Source organism: Chelonus insularis, unplaced genomic scaffold (genome assembly GCF_013357705.1).
Source record: "Chelonus insularis isolate UGA/USDA-ARS -01 unplaced genomic scaffold, ASM1335770v1 contig_133_pilon, whole genome shotgun sequence".
NCBI classification, from domain to species: domain Eukaryota; kingdom Metazoa; phylum Arthropoda; class Insecta; order Hymenoptera; family Braconidae; genus Chelonus; species Chelonus insularis.
The window spans coordinates 733,459-757,506 of NW_023276374.1; the positions used below are offsets into that span (position 1 = coordinate 733,459).

The 24,048-nt window shown below is 34.2% G+C and overlaps 1 protein-coding gene across 3 annotated transcripts in view; it reads left to right on the forward strand.

Annotated features, from left to right (window-relative positions):
• The window catches only part of TfAP-2 (transcription factor AP-2), a 71,985-nt gene that overhangs the window by 31,695 nt on the left and 16,242 nt on the right, over positions 1-24,048 (forward strand). For 2 of the 3 annotated variants that reach the window (XM_035095312.1, XM_035095313.1), the window contains exons 1-2: positions 9,510-10,515; positions 19,771-20,148. In XM_035095312.1, the coding sequence (XP_034951203.1) occupies positions 10,183-10,515; positions 19,771-20,148 (711 nt within the window). In that variant the 5' untranslated portion in view covers positions 9,510-10,182. Of the gene's footprint in view, positions 1-9,509; positions 10,516-19,770; positions 20,149-24,048 lie in introns of those variants that run through there. The other variant, XM_035095314.1, reaches the window with a different exon arrangement.

The following is a 24,048-nucleotide window of genomic DNA, read 5'->3' on the forward strand; positions in this document are numbered from 1 at the left end:
CTTTGCTAAAATTCTCTGATGGCTTTGAATTTTTAATTTAACTGACTTACTGTATGAATAATTGAAAAAATTTTTAAAATCACAAGAAAATTTTAATTAATTTCTCAGTACAGAAAAAATAATATTGTAATATTAAACTGATCAATAATATCTAATCGATGAAGTAGTTAAATACACTTTCAAGATACATAATGATGTTTTGAGTGAGTCATGATCAAGTTATTCGGACTAGTATTTAAGTTAGAGTAAACGAGATGACATTCAGATGTGGTTGGAGCGCATTTGCAAGCTTTAAAGGCAGTTACTCTTGGGTAAGTTTCCGCTTTGAATACTGTCAACAGTCGAGAAAATAAATTACGTGGACAATTTCAATGCAACGAGTCAAAAGTCTAGCAGGCAGCTTCTTCCGTTGTCCTTTCATTGTTTCTTTTCTTTCTGACATCTTCTCTCGAGCAGGTAAATAACTCTAACGCCGTTTATTCGCTTTACCTCCCAGTTTATAATGGAGATTATCTTATTTGAGAGTCAAGACTTGTTTCGAATAAACTATAAAAAGAGCAAAAAAAGAAAAAAAACGAAAATTCTTCAAGAGGAAAAATCAACGAAAAGTTTTACCAAGACTACACTCTATCATAATTATTATTCTATCTGATTAAGGTTTAAAAAATACGAAACGAAATGTATGCGATAAAAAGAGGGAAAATATAAGTCTGAAAACGATAGTGGATTCAAGGATCGAAGAAACGATGGCCGACGGTCGAGTTTCGCAAGAACCTCGACATCAAAGTCATATGTCCACCCACATAGAGACTGCGTATTTTTTTTTATTCCTCTTGCCACTTCTTACCTCAAGAGAATATGTTATTAATTATCATTCACGGCAGCATGTTATTAGTGCATTAGGCGAAACCGCCCGTCGCGCTTTTGTATCTCGCCGCGGGCCAAATCACCAAGAGCAAAGCCTCAGACTCTCTCCTAAGTCAGTGTTGATAAATACCGTCCACTGTTCTAGCTTACTGTCGCCGCAGGCAGGACGCACGACTCTTACTCTAAGTGACATACACACACTTTGATATGCATAATTACTGTTATCAGTTTGCAGGATTTTGCAGCTTTATACCTGTTGCACTAGAAACATCCATTTCATAGTGCACTAATTCACGTAATAAAATAAGTGTTACGTGGAATCCTAGCTACCTAGATTTCCCATACTAAAGTTACAACCACCAACACTGACTTTTACTTGCTGTCGGCGAGGTGATGATGGACAGACGAAAGAAATGCTTATTCCACGCCTCCATTATCATATTTATGACGAAGCATGTACTGTTGAGACTTGACTTGATGCATGTAAGAAGTTATGAATTCCTTGTAGATATTGTTGAAAATCAAAACAACTGACATTCTCACTGTTTTTAATCATCATTTAAATGGTAGTAGCTTTGAAGTAAAAGTTTTTCTCTTTATTTATTTAGTGTAATGAATAAACTTTAGTTGATAAATGTTTACTTTGACTTGAAATTAAACTTGAAAATTTTATGCAAATAAAATTACTATTGTAGAAGATTGATAACTTTAATAAAATAATTTATAACACTATGTGACAAGGTCTCCCTATAAAATTAACGATATTACTATAATTTTTTAACTTATAATTTAAACTATCGATTAAAATAAATAAAGTAAGAATAATCATTATCTTACATCAGGTAGACTTGTAAATACTAATTTAATATCTGAATATTATATAATATTTGATTTTTTAGTATTAATTTTGGTTTCAAAAATCTTTACTCAACTAAAAATCTTTTAAAATATATTCTCCATGCTTTAGATAATATAATGTAATTAAAACTTTCAGACAATTAACTATGAATATAATAATTTTCCTTCACTCGTGAGAAGTTGAAATAAAAAAAAGTACTCCAATAAATCTAATATTCTCGGAATTTGTGATCTTCCTATTTTGCTAAATTTATGTAGTAATTAGTGCTACTAACGCCATCAGTGTATAATTATAATTAGTCGACAACGCCCACTACACCGCCTCCATCAACGTGGCAAGCTCGCATCTACACAAAGATGCAATTTTTGTAAGTTACAGAGTACTTAAAAAAAGGGTAAAAAATCCTCAACTTGAAACGACCAAGAATTTTACAAGGAATGCGAAATGCCTGAGGCATCCACCAGGGATATAGTCAGTGGTGAAGTCACGAGCGGGAAAAAGAGCCGCGCACGCGTTTATTCAAATGATCGAGTGAATCTTGCACGAGAGGTGCGCGACGATAGTGTGTTGCAGTACCATACAGAATCCTGGTTGTTACCAAAGAGTAGTGAGGAGACTTTAGAAGATGTATATTTTCAGAATTCAAAGCATTACTATTCAAATGCACGAGACGAGCTGCCACTTAGCGGCATCATCGGAGTACGTTGGCTGCAGGCATGCGACTGGCTGACACGACACCCAACCAATCGCAAGAAATTACATCGAGGATAGAAAGAAGAGAAGAAAGAGGAGAATTGTGCGCGTGCCTCAGGGCGAGAGGAGGAACGAGAGGTCTTGGATCTTCGCGTGCCCGGCCCATCGTCTCAGCTCTGATCTCTTTGCTCTCTTCACGGTCAGAGGTCATCCTCGAGCACGAGCCACCTTCCACGACGGGTTCTCAACTTAAACCCTTGACGCATTACCCTGCTCCTTTGCTCTGCGGGATACGAAGCTTCCTCGCAATGTAGACCACCCTCTGTGATCCTCCTCATCATCATCATCCTTATATACACTTATTTTATTTATACATTACATAGTCTTCGCAATATCACCCAATTTGTTCTGTCAACTTTGCTTTATCATTCACTTCATTCTGCTACGCATATTTCAAAACCACGTGCAAATAGTTTTTTTTTTATGGTGATAGAGAAATCCTATTACATCTACGATTTAAACGCGAAGAAAGAAAGATTAAGTGGTCGATCGTATTCATATTCTAGCGGTCATCCATCGTTTCTTTCTCTCCTCATTGAGAGGAGGAGTCAAGGTTGTAAATCAACTCGTTCTTCGTCCAAGGTTTGTGTCGGTAGGACCATTAATTGTACCATGTTTTATGCTCTTGTAAAATTCATGTCAAATGAAAATATGAAAAAATGTACAGAGTCCAGTGCTGTTACCAAAGTATCACATCAAGCCATTTTATTGGCATCGTCATCAATTACCCAAAATGTGCGTGATTACTGATGGTTAAATTGTCGAATCTCCCACACAAATCTGACGCTTTTGACGAAGGTCTTTTGGATCATCAAGATGAATCATTCCAAGACAAAAATCTACATAATAGCACATTCGTGAGAACCGTATACTTTTGTTCATTTTTCCCTCTCTAGTGACCTAAAATGATAGGTTGTACGGAGATAGCTCGATAATCGACTTAAAATGAGCCCTTAAGAAATTCAAGTCAAATTCCACAGTTCGAGAGAAAGTTCTAGAAGATAATCTCGCTCGTACCGATAGTCGAGTCTTGTTCAATCCAGAACCAAACTCACGTGATAACATTGCTGTTGAAGCAGAGAAATCCCTGCAGCTTCCACAGCAGGTCCAGATAAATTCTCTTAGCAGTAGATTGATAAACAGTCGGTAATGTAGGATTACTGGAAGCTGAGAGATTGTGCTCTCTGCTGGAAAAACTTATTCACTTCCAACAGATGATTCATATCATCATGTAAAATGATTCACAGATTCATCACTGATACGTTTAATGATTCAATTGCTGGATAGTTATTTCGCTGGATGGAAAAATAATTGATTAATAACAGAACGAGGTGATGAAATTAATAAAGAGGATTCGTTAAATAGTTGTAAACTAAAAACTATTACTGGAGGCTATCGATAATGCTACGTAATTCATTGAATCCTCGTTAGCTGTACAGCCAACAAGCAATTAGTTGAGGCAAAGTAGCTACGACGGATATTACTGATGATGGAAACCGGTAATCAAGACATGATTCACGATTACTGATATCACTTGCACTTTTATTCAATATGATAATAATTGATTGATTCCGTGAGATTTATTAATAGAATTGATCTACAGGTGTATTTAATTTAATGAAAAGCAAACAAAATGTAACTGGAGAATATAAATAATAAGATTGTTTCCTCTGGTAAACAGCGAATCGTCATGTTTAATATTAAAGTTTTAATTCCACATTGAAGATTAGACTGTCTTAAACGATTTAAATGTAAAGTTAACTGTAGGAAGAAGTTCTCTTGGCGAATCCCATTATGCAAACGTCATAGTGCGATCGATCATCGATTCGAAAGCCGACTGACACGCATATAATCAAATAATATAAACCGCAGGCAAGTGAGCGAATAGCGATAGAAAGTTGTGCCTCACACACAACTGCCTATCAATTGACTCTGAGATCGAAAATATCTCTCATGCATTAATCATTTGTGTATATAGATGTACTTATACATATACAAGAACTACGATCATTGAGGTATAGAGAGTATAACGACTATTGGCGAACCAAGTTACCGCCCAATGGAATCTGTCGATCGTCTGATACATGCTCGATTGTACACAACCAATCAAATGTCTGACAGACAACGACATACGAATAAATGTTTGATAAATATACATTTTTTAATAAACTCATTTTTCTATATTTGCAGATATAAGTGTGGGGAATTTTTATTTTTTCATGAATTTCAATTATTTCCATCTTTATTTATTTTATCAGATAATCTGGGTATTGAAAAAAAATTTTTCAAATCATTAAAAATGAATGATTATTGCATTATATTGATTAATAATTTTTTTTATGACTAAAAGAATTTCTATATTTTTTTAGTGATCAATTATTGATAAAATACTTTGTTAAATTACAAAAAGTTGTTCTGTAATTTAAATTCTTAATAAATTATTAAAGAGGATAAAAAGAAAATTATTATATTATTGATTAATAAATCATATTTTTAATACTTCCTCAAACAATGAAACGTTGTAAATAAGTATCAGAAAAAATTTTATTGAAATGCAAGTTAAAGATATTTATTTCGATTAAACGAGTTTTTTTTTCACATAATAATTGAATTAAGTGGCATGGATATTTTTTCGAATAATTTACATAATTATTCCATATTTTTTTTATTCGAGTGTAGAATATAATTCACTAAGCGGATATATTATACGCGACAGCTGTAAATAAATTTTTTTCCTAGATGATTAGAAGCTTTGCTGATACTTTAAGTATACCCACATGACATTAACCAACAATCAAATATCTCCGGAGGCAGGTTACTTTTGTACGATGATGGTGGCACCCCCAACGTAGTCCAGGTTGGAAGAGAGGGTGCGGCACTTTGGAATTAAAACCTTTGGCCGCGGGGGTGTGTCGTAATTATTATCTTGGCGTGTAATGCTTGGTAAATCTGGCTTACCTACGTGACACCAAGAGTAGACATTCAACCACTTAGATGGTGATGCAGCTCATGGTAATATCTACGAATGCAGACACGTCTACTGGAGCTCTTCTGTGCCAGAAAATTGACCCGAGAGTAAAAATGATAAATCGGTAATGGGTTGAACAGCTCGTGCGAAACGACTATGGCGATGTGGAGTCATAAAGAATGTCATGACCCTCATGAATCCATCGATTTTAGTCGTGGCAATATTATTGGACATGTTTAAGTTGATTATTTTATTTTCTATTTACCATGTTCACATTGTAACGGATCATCTTTATGAATGACCCGTCGTTTGGCAGGATAACAACAAGCTCTCATGTGGTCTAAAAAGAACTCGCCGCAGATCTTGACTGGACACTACTTGATAAATAGCTGTTTGTTATTGCACGCTGAGAATACAATCGCTATAGTGATACACTGGCAGAATGCTTTCCTCCAAGACATTACGATAAACCAGCTGAGTTTTCGATTAAATGTGACTCGTTGAATTTTTTCAAAGAAAATGAGAAAGAATCCTGATTGATACCATTGAATGATGATATTTCCATGGGCTATTGGCTGTATATAATGTCGGAGAAAAAGAAAAAAGACTTTTATGTATGTAAGTATAGAAGAAATGATCGAACGGATGAACAAGGTGCACTGGTCACTGGGGCGTTGACCTGATGCGCCGGGCCAGACCAAACGAGTGTGAGCACAACGGAATCTCAGGTTAGGGAGAGACGTGGTCGTTTGGAAAAGAGAAGGAGAAAGCAAGCACATAAGAAAGAAATAAAGATGATGAAGAAAAAGAAGCGGATCGTCAGGGACAAAAAAGACTGAACGACCGGACCGAGGATAAAAAAACACACACACACACTTGATTTATTTATCACCCTTCTTGATGAATGCTTGGAGAACAGCAGTATCCAGTTCGAAATAAGCATCAGGAAGTTACCAAGAAGCAGTTATGTGAACTAACATTGTGTCTATTAGGTATTTATAAGACTTGAAAAACTTTAGAAACTCGTCACTTTCGGTGCATTCCAAGTCACACTTAATACCTCAGGTCTATTACCCTCATACCAACATCTTGAGGCTTGGATTGAAATCATCGACCGGATAGACCGGTAAAAAATACATAATCATTCAATTTCAAATAGTTTGCTATTTTTCAAAGTATTTCAGCTGGAGAGCATTATCTGTTTAACAAGCTGATCCATCATGATATACTTATATTCTTACAATATACCTATTGCCGATTATCCAAGGCAAAAAAGAGACATAAAAAAGCCACATTATTATGTGAAGGCTGAATATAAACCAAGCTGATGCTGTAATGAGAACGCGTGCTCACAAGAAGAATATGATATCGCACATTGGTGCCATTTCTCGATTTCAAAACCACAAACCTCCTCCTCCTCCTCCTTCTCCTCTTTCTCGCTTTATCCATTCTACTTGTTCAACATATTATGCCTTATAAACTGTATTAGTGCATTGCCAATCGTACGTGGCCTAATAGCCAAGATGGGAGCAGACTATCTTGGTCTTCTGTGGTTTATGAATCCTACCACATAAGTTCGTGAACAATTTAGTAAATACTCATGCTAAATCATACTAACAACTAACATAATAATGTTCATCTCCAGAATAATATTGTTCTGATTATTTAGCAAAAGTTTTATCAAAAATATTCATCAACAATAATTGTTTCTAGTGACCTAATTATCAAAACTCTCTTTTACTCTTGAAATAAAAAATATTCTCTTTTTAATTGATATTAATTTTTGCTGATTAAAATAATCATTAACGAAATGAATAAAATCAATAACCAAATAATTAACCTGAATCAATTGATAACTTTAACGATATATCAGGTGAATTAATTTGTCACTTAATGAGTTTAATCTCAGCACTAATGACTCATTAATTTAATTATCAGCTTCTGCTATTATTTATAAGCAGTAATTATTTTCCTAGCGTGGATGATGAGCAGAATTCAAAGTTGGAGAAAGATAAAAATGAAAAAATGTCTGTAGAAATAGCGGTGATAGGATCGAAAGACTGCTTTTACTCAGTTGGAAATAACGAACGACAGCAGCAGTTAACGTTTGGTCCAAAGAAATCGCTCGCGTTATAGGCGCGGTGTCCAGACGTTAAGGAAAGAACTTGTCTCAGTAGTGGCTTGGAGACTATTACTGTGTGGCGATAAAGTAACGAGGGAAACGAATTAATCAGGCACACACAACCAATTCTATATACTTCTGTATATACGTGATTGAAATAGTAACGACGAATCTCGAGCAGCCACACCCATATACGTGGTCCATTGGTCAGATTGATAAGCTAAGAGAAATCTTACAAATAGGTGGACAGATATATACTTGATTTCTAGCTACCGCGTATGGTATTGTGATATGCCAGTTAATTCGATTGATCTTCAGCGTATCCCAAGGGACATAACGTGATACGTATGTGCAGGACAGACATTATCACCCGGATATTTTACAGACTCACGTATTATGTCATATCGCAGTAGACTGGTAAGATGGCCTTTCCCATCAGACGGGACAATGTCAATGCACAAGTCTGCTACTACTCACATGATATTCATAACTTGCAAAGCACACATAGGGGAATATCTTCTTCTTTCCTCCAGTGCTATCTGCATCCGGCAGAAGAGCATCAGAATGGGCGAGAAAATATGTTGAAAGATTTCTCCCGGGAGTGAAGCGTCAAAAGCGGTAACTTCTTTCCTCTATAGCTGCGCATAAGTGTATTTTATCAATGAATAATCGTTAATCTAACTTGATGTACGTGTCTATATACTTCAAGCTGTTTATATTGTAAAAAATTTCCAGTGGTAAATCGCGAAATTCTTTTATCACGAGTTCAAATGGTACAGGTCGTTGAAAGATTATTTATTAATTCACAAAACCTTGTCAATAATTTTTAAAATTACTAGTCTGTTAGAAAATTTCTCGAATAAGTCAACTCGATAAAATCATTACTCCAAAAAAAAAATTAAATAATATTAATTGATAAAAATGAATGAACTCATTATCTAAAAGCCTAAACAGTAAAATGAAATTTGTAACTTGTCTTTCATTTCCTTAAAAGGAAACACTAACTGCAGATTTACTGATAACAGGTAAAATATTAGCTAACACTCGAGTAATGAGTGGAAAGACTGCTATTACTACTGAATTTTTACCATGGATACAAAACCGAAAAATGAACAGGTGCACGGAGGAGATTAACGATAAGATGGAATGACAACAAGTCGATCTGTCTTGGTATGCCATAGACCGAGAATGGTCTAATGCAGCAGCACGCGGGACTTGCGGTGAAAGCCCCGGGGCTCTCCAAGGTCCATGCTACTGCGGCGATCGATTTTATTGTGTATACATACATATACATAGAGACTGAGATATCTGAAACTCGTTCAACAACAGTTAGCGGAGCTGTTCATTCAAGGTACGCGATTACAGGCATGGAATCGAGATGTCTCGTAACGTACGTTCTGTAGGTTTATTCTAGACGCAGATGAGATCAAAACTCCTATCGATCTCCATCTGTTCAAGCCATGTGAGCAGATCGATCGGCCCATTATCGATTCTAACAACTATCAAACATTTCCATACAATTTGTAAGCAACAGCAATGGAAATGGATTGAGCTGGATAAACTCTTGAACAGACTATCATCCACAAGACGACATTTGAATAGGATCAGCTGCAGTTACGTCGTGATCAGAGCAGGAATACAAGTTGTGCCACCAGTTGTTCGTTCAGGGAGATGGTTGAATGCATCGATACATGACATGAAAAGAGATGCAAAGTATTCTTACTAAGAATATTGGAGAGAAAGGAAGAAGAAGGAGCTGAGTAGTCTTTCTGAGATGGGGGAAGCGGTGATACCAGTACCGGAGTGCTGCTAGTGGTCAAGCGGTTCAACACTTGCTCCAACGCACGGAGATTTTGCCCCCTCCTGCCGCAGGCGCCGTCACTCGTGGCTTCTTTCCTCTTTTCGCCTCTAGGCCATTCTCGAGAGGCGCGCGCGCCAACGCGGTCTCCCGTCCAGGTCTCACCGACCTCGACCAATACGCGTGCACACCATCCCATCCACCTGCAAAGCTTTCCCAAGAACTTTTCCAAAACTCCTGCCACGTGATCCTTCGACCACGTGATCCTCAATTATCTAGTGACAAAACATCTATTTTCCATTGTGAATTATCCGTTTAGTGTATACTGCAATTACACAACTTATGTGTCAAATTGTGATCAATATCGTGCCTTCAATATCCGTTTCTTCAAGGTTTATTTCCAATCTAATCTTTGCCATCACAGCTGATCAGTTTATACTCCAAGTTCATCTATTGTGCTAACAGTTCACCGGTGGTTTCAAAGTTTTCCATCAAATAATTTTAATAACATTCAAAATTCCTGCTAGATCATTAAGTCATTGGAACATTTTATAAAAAAAAATCAAAGAATAGTGATTGTCATCTAATAACTATAAAGATGCTTCATCATTCTAATATTCGGACAATGATACTTTGATCAACTAGCAAAAGTGTTGCGCAAATATAATAGGAAAGAATGACAATGATGGTATCTAGAAAAGTGATGACTCTTCCGACGGTACGGAGTTTATAAATTGACATCATTTATTCATTCGATTTGTCTTTATATCATACCTTCACGCTGACAACATCCCAATTACATATGGATACTTGCTATGTCGGTGCTTGAGGACAGCAAGGTAGACAGGACCACTGCGATGTCACCATTGGATGAAGTTGCGTCTCCGACAAGTGTCAAGTCTGAGTTGATGGTCACTGACATGCTTGATGAGCAAGAAACAAGAACAACAAACTGCGGAAAACGAAAACGGAGTATTGGTGATGAAGGACTCAGTTTACGAAAACTTCCATCATTAATTTCATCTCATTCTACCAATAATAACAACAATAATAATAATAACAGGAATGATAATAATAATGAAAACAACAACGATGTGACTTTTGTATTGGAAGAAAGTGGAGATAATTTACAAGAAGATATTGACGACGTAAGTTAATTAGATATTTAATCATAGGAAAATTGATAGGAAGAATAAATTGCCCAACACATGATTTTCTGACTTTGATGATTGGAATGTCGAAAACCAGTTTCCGTATTCGCTTTCTTCGGCCTTAACCACATCCGAAGGAGACACATCTTGCCTGAGGCATTCAAGATGTGTAAAAGAAGCTTCTTCTGTCTTTCTTTTTCTCTCTCTCAACTCCATAGCACTGCTTTTTTCCCTCTTTTATCCCCGACAATGTTTTCGATTGCCGCGTGTGCCTCTATATATATACCTCGAGAGGGTTCCCCAATCACCCTGAGGGTGTGCTGACTTTGACTCACTAGCTCCAGGCTATCATGAACACGTCTGCTTATACGTTTAAATACATTTCCACTTCGGGACATTTTTTCATCTTGTTTTTGAGTTACCTCACATCGTTGTAATAAAATACACACCAGCTTTTTCATCCACCAACCAGGTGACAAAATATTCAACGAGTTTTTTCAATAAATCTGCATACTGGCATCCATCATCAATGCATTTACTGGTTCACTGATGAATAATACCAGCTAAACCTCTCGCAGTCGAGTTTTAGCATTTTTTCCAATAAACTGATAATTCTAAAACCCACGCAAGACTTTATATTTATCACATAAAAGTTAGACCGCGTTTTCCTTGTAAGTTATGACTCCTTGATACATTACCCATTGTAGCGGTAAACCTGCTAGTAGTTAACATTCTTAAAGAGTGAATCCTCACCATTGCAACAATAATAATAGCAGCTATAATAATTATAATTTGTCTGAAGCTAAGTAACCTAAAAGCCAATGTTAAATGTTTCCGTTTTCACGTTCAATTATCTAGCAATTAATTGCAAAACACTGTCAGTCTAAAAACCGTAAATCATTTTTTATTATTGAACTATTGTATGAAAATCCATGTATCTGAAGTTTTTTCTTTCGCATTTATATTCTTGCCCCATATAATTTTAACACTTTCTGCAATGTAATACAAACAGTTATCTATTTAACTAAAATATTGAGTAAATTTAAAAACGATTATACCTGATGAAATTACACGATTGGCCACGAAATTGACCGTGAAGGAATACTATACTTGACTGTTTGTGGCAAATACATTGTATTTTATTGCAAGGTAAAATAGATAGTGCAGTGAGGAGGGACAGCATGAATGATTCGTGCTGTGGTTTCCCTACGCGAGCTAGCCACGCGCTGCTTGCGGGCATTCTAGTCTCTACATTCAACTAATTTTGTTATTGTTTTTCTATTTTTATTTTTTTTAATTGTAATTAAATTTAACTAAAAACAAATAACGTTGTAAATTAAAAATAAAAAAAGACTGTTCATTGTCTTCAATAAAAATAAAAAATAACAAATAGAAAAACAGTAAACATTGTTGTAATTGATGGAATGTATATAATTTTTGTGTAAAAGCTGACAAATTTATTATTGAAAATAAAACCTTTGCACTCTTCACTGTCTGATTCACGTTTCTGTAATAACTTTAGCAAAATCAGTGGGATATTTACCAAGCTTGGACAGTGAAAAGGGTGAATATAGCCACGTTCAAAGACACACGAAGCGAATGCTAATAAACGGAAAGATAGAGTGTCATAAAAGTTTTTACTGTCTTGCCTATTTTCTTATGCTTTAACATATTTACACCCATAGCTATAGTCGTACAGAAGTCATTTTACTATTTGCCTTTTCTTTTATTACCTGTGTGAATAGATATTTTTATATTTTGAGCTTACATCAAAGTGGATATAAAATATAAATAATACACAAGTATTGATAATTATTTGAAAAATTAATGATCATTAGAAATGCGATAGGCATAAGTATTATTGATAAAAAAAAAATTTAAGCACAATATACAGTGAATAATGACGTATCAGACAAAAAAACAAAATTAAATATGTGTATTTTCTAACGGAGTATAGAGAAACCTGTCGGATGATACGCACTTCAAGCATCCTCGTCAATGTCAAAATAAGTAGGTCGACCTATCGAGTTACGCCTCTTTCAAAAAGATGGTTCCACGTCCACATCGAGATCAGAGATAATTACATTCATCTCATAATAATCAATAAGTATGGCGAAATAACTAAATTTCACAAAGCTTTATTGATCACTTTAATTTTAAGATTAAAAAAAAATTCATTCAACTTTTGTTTTTTATGACTTTAAAAAAAGAGAAATTTTTGATTGAAAATTGCATTTAAAGATCTTCATAAAAACACAATTAATATGATTTTGATCTGTAAAATACATCCATTATCGATAAGTTCATTTTTTAATTATTTATCCAATAAAAAAATGACTCATTTAAAATATTTACTTTTGATACGTAATTTATAAAGATAACATTAATCTTAATAAATTACAGTAAATGTATTCTAAAAAAAAAAATTAATTACATATTGACAACGAAATTTTTTAAAGTTTATCTAAACAAATGGAATGAATAAAGAGTATCATTTTTTTTTTCTAAATAATACCTTTTCTCTTCTGATTTCTTAGCGCTCATGCCTGATGACTGAGGATGAAAATGATTAATTATAGAAAACATCCAACAAAAATTCGTTTTTAAATACTTTATCTTAAAGTTCAAAGCAAAATAAAATAAATTGAAAAGTGGTTGTCAGATTCATTCAGAAACTTTCTTACATACTTTCATTGACTCATTTGTCGACATGACTGCTCAACTAATTCAACTAATAACCTAATAGACATATCCTTCATATTATCTATCCATTTAGAAGGATAAACCATGTGCTTTCACTTGGAACACCACATTTATGACCTGCATTAATTATCTAACAAATGGGCTTTCTATTATGTTGAAACAATAACGATAGCTAATTTAACATCTCAGTCAATTGTCAATCGCTGTCAATTGTCCAACGTCAATCCTGACATATTTCACATTTTCGAATATTGAATTATTTAAAAAATAGATTTGAGCCTTGGAGGCAACCGTCGGTCCTTAAGTAGTGCAACTTGCACGACACCCAACATGTATTTATGCATGAGTCGCTGCAATGATCAACTAGTATGCTTGCAGACACAATCTCCTTTATAACCAAAGCTTTCACGCTTATGCGTTGAAATCGGTACTGTATGACGATCGTGCCGCCGGCTAATTCGACCTACCGATCTGCGTTCTTGCTGGCACACACAGGACACAAACAGATTGATGGATGGATGGACGACGCGAACGGGCCATTTCGAAATAATCGTTTGTCACACGACACCAATATATTGCTAAACTCTCGCTCGACTTTCTTCCTTTTTCATTGTTATTATTATTATTAATCATTCTTTTTTCTAAACGTTATCATTATCTCTTTATGCATTTATTATATTGCTTTATTCAATGCTCCATAATTGTATCCATAAATTTTTAAAAATATTGAGAACAGAATAAAGTTCTTACAAGTATCATCATAAATCAGAGAGTAGATTATTAATTAAAATTACTCTTACACCACAAAACTCGTTTACTCATATCACTCATAGCCGCAAATTATTATGTATAAATATATTTTGACATTTAATGAGGAATATTCATTTAAACAAATATACGTTTTGCAAACGGATGTCACAATTGACATGATTGGAGATCAGTTTTTTATGTGCTGATGAATCTAGATCTTGAGATTTAAGTTTGCAGACGGAGAGAGAAGAGTAAAGAATGAAAGAAACGATTGGTTGACATTTCTACGCTTTTTTTACCGTCTTCATTGCCATCGATTCGCGCGTTTGATTACTTAGCTAATTACGCACTGGCCGATTATGGATTTATATAGCAAAGTCCAGAATCCCTGGCGTGAGAGATCATAGAACCTCCGCGTGTAAGTCTCACGTTGGTATGTTTATTTTTACCGATTTCTTGCAATTACTAAGTTGCACGCAAAAGCAGAGTCACCAACGTTTATAACCGAAACAAAAATTCCTGAATAATTTTTCATATCTTGGGATGTTAAACTGTCTTAAGTGGACTAATGGACGTACCATTTGATACTACATTCTCAGTATATAATTATATTACCGACAGAGAAGATATTTTTTCTAATGCTCAGTCATAAAAATTATTTGATGGAATTATGATAATTATAAATGATAATTGTACGTTTATTGTGAATGGATTTTTAAGAGTATATTTGATGAATTTCTCTAAAAGGATCTTCCGGTTCTATACGATGTGATATACTGTAGTTCACCTTTACTCTGGAAAACGTGGGAACACTTACCTACTACTAATATAATAATTAGACCTTCAAATTACTGTGCCATTAAATATTAACATTATTAGACATCTATACTATCGTTGGCTCATAAAGAACTCACTAGAACATAAGAGCTACCGCATTTTTATAAACTGTTTAGTTTATTCCGTAACAAGCACACTTTCTTCCTTTTTCATCGGTTTTATGATACAAAAATTATTTTTCATAGATAGATAATTATTATACAACCATTCTGCTATTTTTATGTAATAAATATTACACAAAAAATCAATGTCTGTATTACTTACGTGATTGGAGCAAGATTGAGGAAACTGGGCGCACCTAATCACGACAGACTGCAGTTCTTCTAAAAAATAAATCATTTATTATAAACGTAAATAATTTTATAGAATATTTAAATTATTTATCATTTAAATGTTCATATTGATTAGGATTAATGCCTTCAATTTTTCTAATAATAGTTTCAAATAAATCCATTTAATAAAATTATTTTGAATAATAGACAATCAATGTTCTAACAAAACGAATTCGTTAATTAAACTGTAAGATTGAATAAAATAAACTCATCTAAGAACCATATTTATAAAGATAAAATACATTCACACGCACACGCATCAATGATCGACGTTGATCCCGTTAACTTGAACCCTCCGAGACTTTCAAGGAGATAAATTCAGTATTTTAGGCTGGAAATTAATAGTCAAAATGACCATTTCATTATAAATATCAACTGGAAGTGCTTATCGATGGCTTTTATGAAGAACATTATCATCATTTGGGGTCTCATTTAAATAATTATGAATTATATTGAATAAAGTTGAGAAGTTAATTAGCAACGACAACAGTAATAAATAGCTTTTGAGAAACGAAAGACAATAGATGAAAATGAACAGATGATTTGCACGACGAGTCAAGTGAAGTCTCGTCTTGGAGTAAAGTAGGATAAGGGCGTAGTGCGCGTTGGTTACCGTTGAGTGGATGGGTTGAGTGGAATGCCGTTTAGCGACTTCCCTCTCCCACTATATCACTAAATCCATCGTCTCTGTTACGCGTATATATTTTATTCGCGCATGTATCATATACTTTCATCTCTCTTTTCGTCTTCCTTCCGCGAATATCGTGTGGCTCTTTTGCCAGCTCTTGTTAGGCCAACAATTTGCGGTTGGCGAGAGAAGAAGTGAAAGAAAAGGAAAAGAAGAAGAAGAAGCCACCTTCGATGATGATCGTTCGTCTTAACGACCCACGCCGAAAAATTACGTGGACGGAAATCTGCCGCACTTAATTTGTTAACATGTGCATACCGGCCTCAAAACGTTGCCGCTTGCTTCATTTCGTCATCATCAAAGTAATTTCATTCCATACCCGTTATCCTCACTCTTCAAATAATTCCCATGTAATATTAACAGGTAGATTTAAGTTTATATATGAGCACATAGATCTAACAACGTTTATCTTTGATGACTTTTATAAAAAAAAATTTGAAAAAAAAATCAATCAAGATTCTTATTCGAGTGTTAGTTAAAATACGGTACTTTTTTCTAATGTCCAATTGGTAGAGTAATGATGATAAAAAAAATGAAACAGTAAATTATGATATATTTTTGTGAAATAACAAAAGACAATAAATAAAATAAAATTTATCATTTCGTCCAGTAATTGTAATTATGCTCTTTAGTTCATTACAGACAACCTTTAATGGCACTCGTCAATTTTTTGTTTTATTCTGCCACACCGATACATATTTTCTTTATCAGTTTCCTCATTTACTTTAGTACACGATTTCAAATAATGATATTTTTATTGCTACTAATGACCACTTATATTGTGTCAAATTATATTTTGAAATGAGTTATCAAGAATTCTGTGACGTCTTTCTGACTAAAAATTTATTTATCTACCATCATCTATTCTTTGAAAACCTTTTGTCCAATCATTTAAATGAAATAACATTTTGGAGTGGAAAATTTTTCATGCTCAGAAAAACGAAATAAAATTTATCCGAATCAACTGAGGTGAGAAAAGGTTCATGTACCATGAGAAAAAATTTACTGTAAACAAATGATTTCTTTTTCAACCAATAAAATCAAACTTTTAAATAGTACCAATGAATTATTTTTTCCAGCATTGACTTCGTAATATTTTTATATATTCAGATCTGATGGTTACTTGAAGTAATTCATTACAAAATACTTTTTCATTAAACTCGATTATTTTAAATAAAAATTTTTATACATAGCGAAAATCGATTGATTTAAAATTCAATGAATCATTTTCTATAATTATTCTATTTCGAATATTATTTTCAACTTCATCAATTATTATAAATTAAAAAACCTATTTATTTATTTATTTAAGTTTCTCAATTTTATTTATCTCCTTCTAACAAATAATAAAAAACAGATCTTTTCTACAATCAACAATTCAATTAATCACATTTTATTCTCTCGAGCTATCCTTTAATAAAACTGTCAATCCGTAGATTTATAATAGATCAATCCTGAATCAAATCTCTTTAACTGGCGGAGTCTCTGTAAGCATCAGAGATTTAAAAGTTGACTGATAAGACATGTATATGGACAAGTAGAAAGGCAAAAGAGTTGAAAGATCTCGTGTTGTCTGCATGAGCAAGCTTGCTATTCGCTCAAGGGGCGTCCCCGTCAGCCCCATCCAACGTTCCCTGGTCGATTCAGTGTGCGCGCGAGAGACCTAACACCGTAATAAGTGGCCCACGAGAGGGGAACTCCTCCCCGGGTAGAATCTAGTGCGCGCGAGACTTCACGGCATTGTGACTCCACGTGGTGTCGCCGTCATAAGTCTCAGCTCGGCTCCCTGTGCGTAATTTCGGCACGTAAGTGAAAAAGTAACATTGACGATATTGGACGAGAATAGCCGAGAGTACGTGGCTTTCTTCAAGTTTACGAAAGCCACTCACGACGTAATGGGATAGAGTAGGGACCAGGGGAACGTGTCAGAGGGGAAGCGAAATGCGACAATCAAGTGGTGGTGGCTTTGGCTAGAATCTTATAGTGAAACTTGGACGTCAGTTGCAAACGAATCACTAGACAGTTGATCATTAGTTGGTGTTAGTTACTTGTTGCATTTGTTCAAGATTTCGTGCTTACAGGAGCTTTTAAGGATTTAATTACTCCAATCCGATGTGGATCGTTGGTTTCCGAGAGACAGTGTCATATCTAATGTTATTACAGTGTGCATTCCCTGAGGAAAAAACCTGACACGTGGCTCCAAAAGTTGATCAATCATTTTAGACGTTTAAAAATAAATTGTGACTAAGGGTTATGTGCAAAGGAATAAATTTATTATTGATAGAAAGATATTATATTCTGTGATAAAATTGGAGGGTGGTAATCAGAAAACATTATACGAGTTAACAAGTGAGGGTTTCACCTTCCAAACCGGTACCACCAAGCTGGAGATCCTCGATATGTTTCCACCGCGCACGGAAGCGCCAACCGCTGACAAACTCGCGCTTTGTTACGCCCCCCACGTTGACATGACCGCTGTCATCGAGGTCGAGGTAAATCACCAACCGGATCAGTTAATTTTATTTACTCCTTTTTTTTTACTGTCAAGTTGAATACGAAATTGAAATGTCTTTATTGTATTTCATTCTACACTTTCGAAAGCATTTCATTTTCTGATTCAAGATAATCACCGATACTAATGGATATTTGTCTTTAATATAGATGGTTATCATCATTCACTAATTAACAAATGCATTATTATCAATCGTTTTAGCCTATCAAATTCATTTCTGAATATTTTCAAATTGCTTATCGATAGATATTTGTTAAAATTCATCGAATTATTTGGAAATTAAATAAATGATAATAAGTAGGAGAAACTATTTTTCCTTGGAATCCATCAAAATAATAGATTAACTTAGTCTGTAGATCATTTAGACATTGATAAAATGTATAATTTGAGGATTTACTTTTAAAAATCTCATTTTATTGTTTGAAAAAAAAAGTTATGCAATTAAGTGTAAACTCTTGAAATATTTTTAATGATATAGTATATTTCGGGTTAGACATAAAATAATTCAGAGATATAAAAAATAAATTTGTTTTTGATGTTGATAGGGTTAAAGATACAATAATCGAGGCAGCAGTTATTACGTAAGATGCTATAAAATGAAAAAAGAATTAAATCTCTCAATGATACATTCCCTGAGCAATGATTTTGTGAATAAAAGTGATGAAGGTCGAATAAACCTCTAGCGTTAATGACATCAATCCTCTATAACCCGGCGGTAAAAAACCGTGCGCATATAAACTATTTCACAATTCAAAACACAATAACAACTTTTTTTTGTTTTCAATTATCCATCATAGTCAGTCGTCTTTTATACATAACATAGCGATGGAGTTGCATCAAATGCTCAGCTGTGACTTGTAATTAAAAAAAAGAATAAAAAGTTGGAATTTATATTTCATGAATCAAACTAAAATGCATAGTTAGAGTTTTCTATATAGGGCAAACGTCATATGGGCATTCATAAATATAATGAGCTGATCGTTGTCTTGCGAACAGAAGGAAGTTGTAGCATACCTTCGTGTCCCTTTAATCACTTGCCAAGTAGTGGAAGAACGACAAAACGTTTACGCTTTTGCCTTGTCCAAGAAACGATCGATATCTCTTCAGAAATTCCGTAGATTCCGTTGCAGAAACTCAGAGGTTTATATGGAAAGTCTCCGTCAGTGATTTGCATCACTTTAATTTAATTTCAAGATATTTCACGGTTTATTTAATTTATAAAAAAAATTAACCAAACAAAAAATTAACTTCTTTTGGTCATTAAAGCCTTGGAGCTTGCTAAATAAACTTTAACAGGCTGAAAAAATTTTAATTATTTAATTGAATGAGTATTTTATTTACTTAATAGGATTGTTTGTTTGAATAAAACTTTTAAATGTGATACTTTGGAGAATTTTTTATCATATCTAATGAATTTATTTGCATTCCAGGATCGCTTGACGAGCCACGGAGGAATATCGTCATTAGGGGGTGGTAATTCATCCCCTTATTCAGGTGCTCATCATCATGGCCACAGGGGTAATGGCAATAACGGAGGTGGAATGCCCCATCATGGGGGTGCATCTTTACCTACAGCATCAGACTTCCAACCACCCTACTTCCCACCACCTTTCCCAACCCATCATCATGCTCCAGCAAGTCCACAGCATGGTTTGGGCCAACCTCAACACCTCGATTATCTCGTTGGTGATCCCTACACCCAAACTCTCAACACTCTCCATCAGCATCATTACAATCATCTTAGTGCAGCAGTCACAGCTGGCCAGAGAAGTGGAGACCTTAGGAGAGATGCCGAAAGTATACACGTGGTAAGTCTCCTGACAAGTTTAAAAAAATTTTTAATGACAAAAAATTCGATCACTCGCTGACGACTGAGAAAAATTGCAAGAGAGATGTGGAATTCAAGTGCCGTTATAAAACCCTCTTTCTGATGATCGTTACTCGTATATCTTGATGCTCGATAAACGACTAATCGAAAGCCATCCATTCATAGAATATCTATGAGATTGAGAATAGATTTGATACAATCATGTAGACAGAAAAAAATTATCCTTGAAATGAAGAAAAAGTGAACGAATCATCAGCAATATTATTTTTTACTCAAACGAATAAAATTACCCATAATATCTGAAAAAAAAATTATCATCAATAGCTGAATGATGCAAATATGATAAAAAAAAAATATATAAACCATTAAAAAAACCCAAGTTGAAAAAATGATTCCACAGAAATATTCGACATGACTACCACCTAAACAGGATCCTGACGATATTTTTATCTTAATCTGCGAAAGCTTTTACAGATATACCAACGGTGAATGAACTTAGAAAACAATTCTCCGGAAATATAAATATATAATTCCGTGAAAAAAAATTTCTCAGCAAAACAATCTCCCAATTGAGGCTATAATAGATGACCGATTGAATGATAAACTGTTGGATTTCAATACAATAAACTAGGATAGAAGTGTGGAATCATGTACCAGAATTCACGTTATTGTTTTATGATAGTCTGGTAAGACTCCACAACTTTCACATAGTCGATTGCCGGCGCAATAATAACAGTGGTCCAGCCGGACTCTTGACGAAAAAATTTCACTCTAATTGACGCTCAGTAAGCTCCCCTCTATCTGATGGTACGTTTGCCCATATATTCGCATACCACACGCAGCTTCGTTCTTTCCACAAGGGAGATTACGTTCGTCCATGCTTTTTTTTCCTCATCCACACGATCATGTGACAGTATTGAGAAATGAGAAAAAAAGCACCCAAATCACTGCAGAAATTTGATCCTAACATCTAAAGAATCCGGTGTCCCTTTATGTGTATTTCTTAATTATCATCAGTGACAGGATCTGTTTAAGTGTCAGTTGATAAAAAAATTTTTTTCATCCAAAATTAATTCATTGAATATTCAGAATATTTATCAGATAATCTGAACAAAATATATCCGAGGTAAACACCACAATACTGCATAGTTGTTCATAGTTTTCCTGAAATAACGTCGACAGTTATGCTTGACGTTAAGTTGTACATTCATCAACATAGACCTCATTCCAGAATAAAGTCTGACAGAAGCCCTTGGTGATGGTGAAACTCTGTTGAAAGTGCGTTAGCTTGAATGTATAATTTTTAAAAATCTTGCCTGACATTCTGCTTCAAAATAATTCGCTTATTAAGTTCTGGGCTTTGACATTCCTCGGAGGTAGATGCCACGGACGTTTGCTTTGAAGCAAATATGCCAAGAATCACAATAGCAGGCAACGATCTCAAGATATATAGCTATGAGTATGAGTAACAGAGATAAAAAAATCACCCCAATTTTCTCTCATTTTAAATTGCCACACAATTGAGTGCTCATCAAGCATCAGATCTCAGCTGCTAATCTCTACTCTAAATGCCCAATTAATACATCAATCAACTATTCCATCAGTCTAGCAAAATAATATTACAATTCATTTGTTAACAATTTATTGAGAATAATTTTTTCCCAAGAGAAATATTTTAGTTCAAGCTCAAAAGTTTTTTAATAAATCAGTAATTGAATATTAATAAATTTAATTGACTGTAACAAAGGCTTTGTTTCAGTCATTATGAAGCTTTTATTAAATCCTGAAATTAAACAAAAAATTCCATGAAAGTCGTATCAATTGAAATGAAAATAGTATCAATAAACAGAATAGATTATGCAGAAGAAAAATGTGTAGGTTGAACAGGGTTGAAAGTAGTCGATAAAATAACGATAACAGACATCCGGACGTATTGCCGAGGGGATCGCGAATGAATGAAGAGAGAAGGAGAGTCTGAGATGGGACCACAATGCCAATAATCAGCCGAGTGCTTCGACCAACCCCAACAAATAGCTTTATCCTTGAAGAAGGAACGATCAACGCTATCTCTCAACTCCCTCTTCATGTTGTGAATTATTGTTGACTAAGACTCGATGCTCACGTTCAACGAGCCTTTCTTACAACACCAAATCTTCCGGTTCTCCGCGTGTCTACACTGACATGCATGCCGCAAGCATTGCTCCGGAAAATCCGACGAATTGTATATAAGCGAAAAGGCTTCAAGCTACCCTTTTCTAGCTGTAAACATCCAGATAACCTTTCACTTTTTTTTAACCTTTTCTCAGACACAAAACCATGCTATATAACAGCTGAATGTCTATTCAATTGGATGAATGTGTTTGAAAATTATTATTCTTGTATCATATTCGTTTAATACACTTCTATACGATTGATTTTCATCTCGATAATTTTTTTCAACCCTAATTCTTTCTTCAAACCTAAGATAATAATTTTTTTTTGTTATATCTGTATAATAATTGTGTTTAAAGGTTGAAAGAAATTTTTTTAATTCGGCAGCTTGGAAAAAAAATTCAAAAAAGATTAAAAATAGTTTTGGAGTAAAGAACTGACATTTAAACTACTCTGAAAAATATTTTGATAGGAAATACTCTAAATATGACTCATTCACATTAAGATAAGTTAAATTAATAGTAGTGACACATTCTTTAAAATGAAGTAGTTGAAAACAATGACATATTACAACAATGATGATAATATAGCCTCTACAACTTCAATTAATATCGAAAATCGATTATCGAAAATAAATAAGAGTTTATTGAGCAACAAGATATTTTTGGAGGTTCAAAAATTCAGCAGGAGTCTAAATATGCTCATTAATAAAGTCTGTTCATTTTTGTGAGGCTATTAATGGCAAATACAATAAATGATTATTTTATAGAACAATTTGGTGTTGTTAAAAGGAAACGATAGGCATCTCTGCCAACAAGATCGATCAATTGCGAATTAATTGTATCCGTTATCTCTGTATGAAATCTCAGACGAGTGGAATAGCCAACAGTCAACTACGCACTTATATTAACCGGTATATGAAACCGCGAAAAAATACAACACTAGAACCAGAGTCAACATTTATTTTATTTCGTATAGGTATGAGATTTAACGAGAGAAAGGCGATCACATTTCATCTCATTAGTTGGCCCAACGTGCGTGAGGTTACATCAATTTATAACCAACTCGAGATGCAAGTCCAATAGTCCTCAACTACTTACACCGCCCGCCAGTTAATTAACGCCGTTCTTTTTTCATCGCGTGAAAGTTTATTCCAAGAATACTCTCGTCACACGCAGAATAAACACCTTGATCGATTATTTCGTACCTTTTATTTTTATAATCTCATTCAGATCGAAACTTACAGTGAGATTATTGTTTGGACTAAAAATAACCAGGCTTCTTAATCATTACCTCTAAGTGTCCATGTGATTTGATCTTAAAAAATTGATACTAACAATAATACACTTTCGAATACATCAAAAATAATTTGGCAATAGTTTTTTTTCATTTTAGCAATCAATTGTGGTATGATTAACAAATTGATTTGCAATTAAAATTTTTTATCGATAATTAGTATTAAATCGATCTTGAAAAAAATTTTTAGTCTTACTTTAAATTGTCAGTTTTGACAGGTTCATTATATTATAAAGAATTAATTCAGTCAGCGACAAAAAAAACTGCAATTATCGCTCCAACAGAATTTTAAGTGCACTGAACTGAATAATAAGTAATGATTTTTTTGTAAATTTTGGCTTTTAGGATATCATAAATTTTTCAAGTATCCCATTATGCATTAGAATCTTATTTAATGCCCGATTCTCTTGCTATATGTAGCAACGTGAACTCT